Source organism: Callionymus lyra, chromosome 1 (assembly GCF_982586985.1).
Source record: "Callionymus lyra chromosome 1, fCalLyr1.hap1.1, whole genome shotgun sequence".
Lineage (NCBI taxonomy): Eukaryota > Metazoa > Chordata > Actinopteri > Syngnathiformes > Callionymidae > Callionymus > Callionymus lyra.
The window spans coordinates 1815784-1827784 of NC_141818.1; the positions used below are offsets into that span (position 1 = coordinate 1815784).

Genomic DNA, 12001 nt, shown 5'->3' on the forward strand with positions numbered 1-12001 from the left:
TTAACAGTTTGTAAATGCGTTTTAAAAGTTTGTAAATGTGTTTTAATAGTTTGTTAATATGTTTTAACAGTTTGTAAATGCGTTTTAACAGTTTGTAAATGCGTTTTAACAGTTTGTAAATATGTTTTATCAGTTTGTAAATGTGTTTTAACAGTTTGTAAATGAGTTTTAACAGTTTGTAAATGTGTTTTATCAGTTTGTAAATGTGTTTTAACAGTTTGTAAATGAGTTTTAACAGTTTGTAAATGCGTTTGAACAGTTTGTAAATGTGTTTTAAGGCCTAATAACTGTTTAAATAGTTGAATAGGTATTTCAGTTTGGATATTTGTGTCAGGATTTGTAAGTTTATTCAAAGATTTTCAGGATTCATTTCAAGAGTTTGGATATTTTGTAAATGTGTTTTTTCCTCCGTACATGTGTTTCCAGAAGGTCGGTGCAAGAAGGAGTCGCTAAGACACTCACTCGGTCTCGGCCTCGACCATGTTGAAGACGATCTGGTTCCTCTTCCTCATGCTCTCGGCGTGCGGCGAGCAGATGTAGTCCTGCACGATGATCTTCCACTTCCTGCGACAGAGCCAGCCACGCATGAAGCTCTGGACCTGCAGAGGAACACAACGACTCTCAGACACACACGGACACTAAAGTGAAGACCTTTACCTTCTTGATCTTCTTGATATCCGGGTCTTCGTTCTCGTGCGGCGCGTGGTACGGACGCATGCGCTCCTTGGTTTTGTTGAGGGCGATGATCTGAAGACAAGACTTTTTGATTCATGGTCACTTCATGAGAGTTCTTAAGACGAGCAAATATTCAACTTGATGTTTTGACCTCATTGAACACCAGGTTTAAACATCTGGAGTTTCTTCTCGTTTCCTCCTTCATTGTTAATTATTCCTACGTTTGATTGCAACAGACAAACAAACAACACAGAAGACGTTCGTCCACTTTACAAAGACTCATTCTCAGGTCGCACAACGTGGTTCACGTTAGACAATGAAGCCACTTTCGACGCACACTCGAAGATTTTGTTACATCACCTTAAGTCTGAGCCCATAGTTCTCAGTCGAGAGGTTTAAATGAAAGAATCTTGAAACCGACAAGACTTTAAATCTCAGTGTTTTGAGAGTAAATCACAAGTTTTCCTTCATGGAAAACTAAACTTCGACACTGAAGCAGGTGAACAAGTTCAATTGATCAATGGATTGTAGTTTGAAAACCATCACTTTTATCTAAAAATAAAGGTTTCAGAGACTGTTTTACGAGTTATTTCAAGAGAGTTTGTAAATGTGTTTAATAGTCTCTGTCAGGGTTTGTAAATGTGTTTCAAAGAGTTTTTTATTTCTTACAGAATTTATCAATTTTGAGTTTGTAGGTTAAATACAAGAGTTTCTAGGTGAGTTTGTAAATGTCTATCAAGACTTCCTACATTTGTTTATGTCAATTTATTTCACTTTGTAAATTTTTATTTTTTCAAGATTTTGTTTACTTGATTGAAGAGATTCTTTCATATTTGTGTCATAGTTTGTTGATGCGTTTCCGAGTTCATACATTTATTAACAATTAACATTAGTAAATTTCTTTATATATTTTCTTAAAAAGTTTGTTCATTTGTTTTTAAGAGTTCATACATTAAAAAAAAAAAAAGTGTTTGTAAATATGTTTCAATAGTTTTGCAGTGTGTTTCTGAGTTTTTAAATGTCTTTCAGAGTTTGAAATTCAGTTTCAGAGTTTGCAGATTTGTTTCAGAGTTTGTAAATGTGTTTCAGAGTTTGTAATTGTGTTTCTGAGTTTGAAAATGTGTTTCAGAGTTTGTAAATGTGTTTCACAGTTTGTAATTGTGTTTCTGAGTTTGTAAATGTGTTTCAGAGTTTGTAATTGTGTTTCTGAGTTTGTAAATGTGTTTCTGAGTTTGTATTTGTGTTTCTGAGTTTGTAAATGTGTTTCAGAGTTTGTAAATGTGTTTCACAGTTTGTAATTGTGTTTCTGAGTTTGTAAATGTGTTTCTGAGTTTGTAATTGTGTTTCAGAGTTTGTAAATTTGTTTCACAGTTTGTAAATGTGTTTCACAGTTTGTAATTGTGTTTCTGAGTTTGTAATTGTGTTTCAGAGTTTGTAAATTTGTTTCAGAGTTTGTAAATTTGTTTCAGAGTTTGTAAATGTGTTTCTGAGTTTGTAAATGTGTTTCAGAGTTTGTAAATGTGTTTCAGAGTTTGTAATTGTGTTTCAGAGTTTGTAAATGTGTTTCAGAGTTTGTAAATTTGTTTCAGAGTTTGTACATTTGTTTCAGAGTTTGTAAATGTGTTTCTGAGTTTGTAAATGTGTTTCAGAGTTTGTAATTGTGTTTCTGAGTTTGAAAATGTGTTTCAGAGTTTGTAAATGTGTTTCACAGTTTGTAATTGTGTTTCTGAGTTTGTAAATGTGTTTCTGAGTTTGTAATTGTGTTTCTGAGTTTGTAAATGTGTTTCTGAGTTTGTATTTGTGTTTCTGAGTTTGTAAATGTGTTTCAGAGTTTGTAAATGTGTTTCACAGTTTGTAATTGTGTTTCTGAGTTTGTAAATGTGTTTCTGAGTTTGTAATTGTGTTTCAGAGTTTGTAAATTTGTTTCACAGTTTGTAAATGTGTTTCACAGTTTGTAATTGTGTTTCTGAGTTTGTAATTGTGTTTCAGAGTTTGTAAATTTGTTTCAGAGTTTGTAAATTTGTTTCAGAGTTTGTAAATGTGTTTCTGAGTTTGTAAATGTGTTTCAGAGTTTGTAAATGTGTTTCAGAGTTTGTAATTGTGTTTCAGAGTTTGTAAATGTGTTTCAGAGTTTGTAAATTTGTTTCAGAGTTTGTACATTTGTTTCAGAGTTTGTAAATGTGTTTCTGAGTTTGTAAATGTGTTTCAGAGTTTGTAAATGTGTTTCAGAGTTTGTAAATGTGTTTCAGAGTTTGTAAATGTGTTTCAGAGTTTGTAATTGTGTTTCAGAGTTTGTAAATGTGTTTCAGAGTTTGTAATTGTGTTTCTGAGTTTGTAAATGTGTTTCAGAGTTTGTAAATTTGTTTCAGAGTTTGTACATTTGTTTCAGAGTTTGTAAATGTGTTTCTGAGTTTGTAAATGTGTTTCTGAGTTTGTAAATGTGTTTCAGAGTTTGTAAATGTGTTTCAGAGTTTGTAAATGTGTTTCAGAGTTTGCAAATGTGTTTCAGAGTTTGTAAATGTGTTTCTGAGTTTGTAAATTTGTTTCAGAGTTTGTAAATGTGTTTCAGAGTTTGTAAATGTGTTTCTGAGTTTGTAAATGTCTTTCAGAGTTTGTAAATGTGTTTCTGAGTTTGTAAATGTGTTTCAGAGTTTGTAAATGTGTTTCTGAGTTTGTAAATGTCTTTCAGAGTTTGTAAATGTGTTTCTGAGTTTGTAAATGTGTTTCAGAGTTTGTAAATGTGTTTCTGAGTTTGTAAATGTCTTTCAGAGTTTGTAAATGTGTTTCTGAGTTTGTAAATGTCTTTCAGAGTTTGTAAATGTGTTTCTGAGTTTGTAAATGTGTTTCTGAGTTTGTAAATGTGTTTCAGAGTTTGTTTAAAAAGCATTAGTTTAAGACCAGGATGAGACGATACCATCCCCAGAAAAAGCTCAGCTAAAGGCTAAACTCCTGAGTTTCCTGCTGATCATATTAACCTCGAACTAGCAAAAGAAAAGTTCTCGAAAAGTTCCGGCGCCACTTCCTGAACTTCAAAGAAATGGTCACGGGAACAAACCAGGGGAATTGAGAGATCCGACAAAATATCGTTTCGTAGAAAAAACAGGATTTCCGATTCTCCGGTCTCGACCAATGACAAGTTAGCAGGGGTTGGTCTCGACGAATCCGCAGCCAGACAGATTTATCATCACTTCCTGTTTACCTCCAAGATTAGCAGCTTTGATGTTGTAGCCGATAATTGACCGCGACGTAATTACCAGAATAACGACAAGTTAGTTTGGGAGAGATTGACTTTTCTGTGACACACACACACACACACACACACACACACACACGACACACACACACACACACACACACACACACACACACACACACACACACACACACACACACACACACACACACACACACACACACACACACACACACACACACACACACACAGCAGTGAACATGACAGATGTTGGTGAGGAATCTTTATTCTGGCTTTCCTCCCACACAGAGGTGACCGAGCATCATTCACACCCACTTACACACACACACACACACACACGACACACACACGACACACACACACACACTAAACATACACACACACATCTATATTTACATATAGATCGTTCAGCGATTGATTGGTCTAGGATTCATGTTGCAGTGATAAAGGTGTGCGAGCAACACAATCAGCAACGAGAGAGAAAACAAACGTGTGTTTTTTCTACTTTATTACTTGATTTAGTTTGTATGAAATTAAAGAATTACAATTTTCAGATTTACAATTAACATGAAAATATTCACTGCGTTTGTTAATTTTTGTGTCGCAATTAAACTCCCAGCCACTAGTAGGCAGCAGCCATTACGTTCTCCGCAGCTAAAGAAACAACTAAATCCCGCTAGATACCAGCCATGACTGAGGACGAGAGGATACAGTGACTCTAGCAGCTTTTAAAGCTGATTTTTGGATATATTTTGGTTTAAAACTGAAAATGAAAGCAGTTACGACTTTTCATTTTATTTTTTATTGTATTTATTTTATGTTTTTTATTGCAAAAAAGTGTGTATAAATAAATCAATGTTCTTATTTATGTTAATCTATTGTTTTTATTATTATTATTTTTATTATTTATTTGTTTTGATTTGCAATTAAAATTACGTCAATGAAATCCCATGTGTTGACTGAGGACGAGAGGATACAGTGACTCCAGCAGCTTTTAAAGCTGATGTTTGGACATATTTTGGTTTGAAAACAAATGAAAGCAGTTACGACTTCGTCAAGAGTCATGTGGTCTGTAAATCTTGGTGATGACTGAGGACGAGAGGATACAGTGACTCCAGCAGCTTTTAAAGCTGACGTTTGGACATATTTTGGTTTGAAAACAAATGAAAGCAGTTACGACTTCGTCAAGAGTCATGTGGTCTGTAAATCTTGGTGATGACTGAGGACGAGAGGATACAGTGACTCCAGCAGCTTTTAAAGCTGACGTTTGGACATATTTTGGTTTGAAAACAAATGAAAGCAGTTACGACTTCGTCAAGAGTCATGTGGTCTGTAAATCTTGGTGATGACTGAGGACGAGAGGATACAGTGACTCCAGCAGCTTTTAAAGCTGATGTTTGGACATATTTTGGTTTGAAAACAAATGAAAGCAGTTACGACTTCGTCAAGAGTCATGTGGTCTGTAAATCTTGGTGATGACTGAGGACGAGAGGATACAGTGACTCCAGCAGCTTTTAAAGCCGATGTATGGACATATTTAGGTTTGGAAACAAATAAAAGCAGTTCTATGTTGTTTTTTTTCTTCATTCTGCTATTAAGGCGATAAATAAGTATTTATATATTTTTAAGAATAAAAAATTGTAGTTCAGGAGTTAAAATATTCATTTTTTAAATAAAAAATCTAAGCCTTTCATGCATGAATTGTGACCGAAATTGGATTATATTCTATTGTTTTTTTAAAATACGTTTAAAAGTTTTTTTTTACCATTTTACTCTTAAGGGAAAAAAACTATTTAAATATGTATATTTCTCTTTGTCGTATCATTGTGTTATGTATCTTATCAGATTCTTTACTCCCTTTATATTTAATTTGCCTCTAAATGTTTTTAAAAAAAAAAGAAATATTTAATGTTAAAAAACATGTCAATCTGAGAAAGTTCTGAATAAAAAACGATTGAACTTTCTTTGCGACTGTGAGGAACTGGACGAACCAGCGACGCACCTCAGCCTTCAGTCGCTCGATCTCCGTGTCCTGATCCTCCAGCTGTGTTCGCAGCTGATTGGCTGCGACTTTCTCCGTCTCCACGATCTGGACCAGATGAATGTACTTCTGCATCAGGACCTCGCGCTCGATGATGATGTCAGAGTAGCTGCAGGTGAGACGTTTAAACTGGTGAGTAGAACACAGGTGTCCACCTTCCTTGTTGGCAAACATAGGTTTCAGGCTTTTTAAGCTTTTTAAATAATTGATTTAAGTTAAACATTTGTAAAAAACATTTTCTAAAGCTCTGTAATATTTTATTAAAGTCTTGTGGCACAAATTTACCAGCGTTTTAATATTGAATACAAATAAATGATATATTTTTTAATTATTGGAAATGAGAAAATCGAACTCTATGTGTATTCATTTTTAAATATTCGAATACTTTGATTAAATAAAAACAAATTCAATATTTAATTCAACGTATATTCATTTGACAATATTCCATTTTTTTTAATTCAATAATTTAAAAACGAACTTTTTTTTACGATTTTTATATTAAATAACAAACTTATTCAATTTAATTATTAAAAAAGAAAATGTAATACTAAAAAACACATTTCCATTAAAAAAAGTAATCTTGTTGTAAATATCTTGAGCAGAGATTTTGTTAATTACTTTTTTTTAACTTATTATTGTATTTTATTTTGTGTATAGTTATCTTAAATAAACTGTGGACAAAACATCACATTATGTAAAATAATTTTAATTCAAAAATACCTTGTCAATTTATTGTAAAATAAAAAAAACACAAAAAAAAACAGAATATTAAATTCAATTTTTTTTTTCTCCAATATTTAATTTAATATTCATTAATATAAGAATATATTTGATTTTGAAATTATGTTGATGTTGAAAATGGCAAGTTTTCCACATTTAATTTATTTTTTTGCTTATTATTGTACTTTATTTTGTGTATATTTATTGTAAATAAACTGTGGACAAAACAAGTTAATATTACATAAAAAGCTCTTTATTTAAAAAGTATTTTCATTGTAAGAGACAGAAAATAAACCAAGGATCGATGACATTTAAAAACTGCAGCAGACCTCAGACCAGCAGCTCGTCCTCATCATACCTGGCCTGTTGAATGGCCTCGACCCACTCGTCGCACTCGCTCTCCTCGTCCGTCCTCAGCTCCAGAGGCTTCTGTCCGTCGTGGCCGAACACGACCAGGAAATAATGCTGCGGAAACAACGGGAGAAGCATTTGAAGAGTTCGGAAAACGCGACCACGGAATCTTGAGGAACGTTTGTCACGTTTCAGCAGCTGTGAGACCTTCAGGACGAGCCAAGGTCACGACAAATGACCCCGAGGAACGAGCAAAATTTAAGGATTGGAAAAATGAACTAGAAAAGCACAGAGAACGTGTATACCTCTGCCAAGGACTAATAATATAAATATAATCTCAAAACACGGGGTGGATAAAATATTGATACATTCAAATATCTTTTCTTCAAAATACTTTATCAGTAGAGTTTTTATTTTATTTAAATAGAGTGTTTAAAACTTTTTTTTAAATTTACAATGAACACTTATTATTCACTGCGTTTGTTAATTTTTGTGTTGGAATTAAACTTCCGGCCGCTAGAGGGCAGCAGTTATAACATCCTCTGCAGCTAAAGGAAGAATAAAATCCCGGCAATGACTGAGGACAAGAGGATACAGTGACTCCAGCAGCTTTTAAAGCTGATGTTTGGACATATTTTGGTTTGAAAACAAATGAAATCAGTTACGACTTCATCAAGAGTCATGTGGTCTGTAAATACTACAACACCAGAGTCAAGTACTCGACAATACTACACATATACTGTATACTTGTTACTACACTATCGCAACACCAGAGTCAAGTACTGGACAATACTACACAAATTTACTTGTTACTACAGTAACACAACACCAGAGTCAAGTACTCGACAATACTTCAAATATATCATTGTTACTACAGTATCACTATAGATCGTACCCTTGACCCAGTATCGCAATACAAATCCTATCGGGAGATTCTTGCAGCATCAATACAGGATTAAGGAATTTGTGTGTGAATCAAAAAAGTTGCCAGGAATGCAACAGGGAGCAGCAGCAGCAGATAGAGGCCATACAAGTAAATGCTCCTTCACAACTTTCCGAAAACCAGCTGTGACTTTGGAAAACACCAAGAAAATTCAATCCATCCTTGATTTCAGTGAGTCGACACCAGGAAGCACAACACACTAAGAAGAAGGACAAAGTTGCGTAAAACAAGATTTGTCTGTAAGGAAAGTATATGACCTCCAAATAACTCGTGGATCCAGATGGTAATTTCGGACACTTCATTTTTCCTCGGAAGTTTCATAGAAATAAGTTCAACAGTTTATTGTTGCCGTCGGTCAGATAAATGAACACATGACCTTCCCGGTCGTGGAAAAAAGAAGATCTTTATCTTCAAAGATCCAAACTTGCTGGAGGTCGAGGGCACGACGAGATGTAGGAAGATCTGCCGAGACCAGTTCATCTACTCGACACACAAACACACACACGCACACGCACACACACACACACACACACACACACACACACACACACACATGTGTTACAGTAAGCAACAGAGCATCTTCCATCCACGCGCTCGTGTCCTGTGGCAGTAGGTTATCACAAGAGCTTCTATTCTTAGTGCTTGAAAACAGAGGATACTGAGCCGAGCGTGGACTTTCTCTCCTCCTCCTCCTCCTCCTCTTCTCTTCATCCCACGCTGCTCCACCAGCATCCTCTCTTCTCTGCTGGTCCAGAACCCACTCCTCCTCCTCCTCCTCCTCCTCCTCCTCCTCCTCCTCCTCCTCCTCCATCTCTTTGTGTCTCTCAGTGAGGATGCAGTGAAGCGTCAGAGTCCAGAGGAGAGACTTTCTCCCTCCAGCAGCTTCAGACGACTCACTCAGGTTATCGGGACATAACTCCCCCCCCACCCCCATGTCTCCCTACCGTCCGAGCTTTTCATGAATCTGTCAACTCGAGTCACTGCTCGGCGACTATTATTACGTCCTGGATTCTTTGCGCGCTAACGGTCTTTGACAGCTCAAGAAAAGAAGGAGACGTTACATAATATTTTCCCGACCAAGTTTAGAAACGGTGCCGACGATGCAACAAAAGTGGCATCGCCATGGAAACCCTAATATCCGGTGAAGCTCGGCGGTTTTTCGTCCGGTGCCTTCCAGGAAAACTTTGGTGTGGACGTAGAAGTTTTTAAGTGAAACCTTCAAGGTGCTTTTTTAAAACTTTTTTTTAGACATGGTATAAATTTCAAGATTTTGTAAATGTGTTTCAGGAAATTGTTCATTTGTTTTGCACTTCGCTGCCACACTTTTTTTTGGCTTAAAACTTTATAATAAAAAGTCTTTCATTTTTGTTTTAGACGAGGGAAAGTTTTCTTGAACGGTGTCTCGGAAGTTCGACACAAGTGTACAAACTCTGAAACACACTGAACGCACCGAAATACATGTACGATTTCCTGAAACTAAACATGTCAAATATTGAAACAAAATAAACTATTTCCGGGAAAAAAAAAGGAGCAACATCTTGAAAAACTTTGTTTTAGTTTTGTTAACTTTTTCAAGACATTGTCAACTTTTTAAAAGACATCGCAAATTTTGTTTCAGAGTTTGGTAAATTATTTAAAAACGTGGTTAATGTGTATAAGAGTTAAGTTGCACTTCCCTGCCAATCATTTTTGGCTAAAAACGTTTTAATAGGAATGTACATGTGTCATTTGATCACCATGGAGGTCATGTGATCACCGTGGAGGTGATAAGATCCCTGTGGAGGTCATGTGATCACAATGGTGGTCATGTGTTTGATGGCGTTCTAGATTACCATCAGGATCCACTAATCTTTTGAAGGATAGGTCGCGCTAAGAGACTCAGTTTAGTGCGTTTAGTCTGAGTTTCGGGAACGCTGTCGCCCCCTGTCGTCGCTTTGAAGAATATTTCAAATGAACAAAAAGTTATGGTACATGGATAGAAGTAACGGAGGCCGAGAATAAATTAAGCAACTTTCAAAATTTAGAACGATTTTTCCGTAGAATTAAAAGTTATTTACTTGACGGGGATTTGAACCATTAGTCCACAAGGCGATCTTGGTGTTAGAAATGCTCATTAGACAGTAACAGTAACTTCTTGTTTTCTCGCGTGGAAGTTGATATATTTAAATGTGTCTGTCAATCATCTCTAACGTCTCTTATCTTATCTTAAACACCGACATCTTTATAGGTCGACATATCAACGTGGACATTCGTCTACTTTGATTATAAGAAAAGTATTTAAATATTTGAATCATATTTTATTTTTAATCACAGTTATTTTACGGTTTATATTTCAATAAAGTGTGTTTAAAATAATATAAATTACAATTAACGTGCAAATATTTACAGTGTTAGTTTATTTTTGTGTTGCAATAAAACTTCATTATATCCTCTGTAGCAAAAGGAACAATGAGAACCTGGCGATGACTGAGGACGAGAGGATACAGTGACTACAGCAGCTTTTCAAGCTGATGTTTGAACATATTTTGATTTGAAAACAAATGAAAGTAGTTACGACTTCATCAAGAGTCATGTGGTCTGTAAATACTACTTCACCAGAGTCAAGTACTCGACAATACTACACATATATACTTGTTACTACAGTATCACAACACCAGAGTCAAGTACTCGACAATACTACACATATATACTTGTTATTACACTATCACAACACCAGAGTCAAGTACTCCACAATACTACACATATATACTTGTTACTACACTATCACAACACCAGAGTCAAGTACTCGACAATACTACACATATATACTTGTTACTACAGTATCACAACACCAGAGTCAAGTACTCGACGATACTACACATATATACTTGTTATTACACTATCACAACACCAGAGTCAAGTACTGGACAATACTACACATATATACTTGTTACTACACTATCACAACACCAGAGTCAAGTACTCGACAATACTACACATATATACTTGTTACTACACTATCACAACACCAGAGTCAAGTACTCGACAATACTACACATATATACTTGTTACTACACTATCACAACACCAGAGTCAAGTACTCGACAATACTACACATATATACTTGTTACTACAGTATCACAACACCAGAGTCAAGTACTCGACAATACTGCACATATATACTTGTTATTACACTATCACAACACCAGAGTCAAGTACTCCACAATACTACACATATATACTTGTTACTACAGTATCAAAACACCAGAGTCAAGTACTCCACAATACTACACATATATACTTGTTACTACACTATCACAACACCAGAGTCAAGTACTCGACAATACTACACATATATCCTTGTTACTACACTATCACAACACCAGAGTCAAGTACTCGACAATACTACACATATATACTTGTTACTACACTATCACAACACCAGAGTCAAGTACTCCACAATACTACACATATATACTTGTTAGTACAGTATATAGTGCAGTAACAAGTATGTGTTTTAAACCTAAATACAGATAAAACTACAGAAAGCTGAACAGAGTAAACACATTTTAAAACCGACTCGGAAAGTTTAATTTAAATATTTTCATTTGTACAAACTAACAAATAAACCGTTACTTTCAAAACTCCTTGGCTGCGGTAACTATAATTAAATCAATATATTTTCGATATTTGGAGTCAATTTTTGATGAAAAAAATCTTCAGAAAGTTGTGAAAAATACTTGAAAAAAATGGTGAAATCTTACGGAGCCATTCAAAGAATCAACAGGAAAGAGACCAACAACTACACAGTGTTCCAGATAAAAACGTGCTGCTGAATATACTGTAGGTAGTATTTCCCTGGTATTTTTTCCCACCAACAAGGGTCATCGTCACGACACAACAGGATCCTCTGCTCGCCTACAAACACGCCGCGGATCTATTGACAGAAAAATAGTTCAGCGGCTTCTGAATACATCATCGACCGAAGGAGATGTTGCTTCACATCTTCTGGTCACATGATGGCCTCCACAGAGGAGCTCTCAAAGAGAAACATCAAGATGCAGAGCATCATTGAATA

General features: G+C 35.3%; 1 protein-coding gene across 5 annotated transcripts in view; it reads right to left on the reverse strand.

Moving 5' to 3' along the window:
- Nucleotides 1-12001, reverse strand: part of LOC148087365 (ras-specific guanine nucleotide-releasing factor 2) — a 54749-nt gene that overhangs the window by 35370 nt on the left and 7378 nt on the right. For all 5 annotated transcript variants that reach the window (XR_015710768.1, XM_087787693.1, XM_087787702.1 and 2 more), the window contains exons 2-5: nt 7009-7115; nt 5892-6039; nt 658-747; nt 463-599 (exon numbers count right to left, since the gene is read on the reverse strand). Coding sequence is in view for 4 of the 5 variants with exons in the window: in XM_087787693.1 (XP_087643819.1) it covers nt 463-599; nt 658-747; nt 5892-6039; nt 7009-7115 (482 nt within the window). In the remaining variant the exon portion in view is untranslated. The remainder of the gene's footprint in view (nt 1-462; nt 600-657; nt 748-5891; nt 6040-7008; nt 7116-12001) is intronic.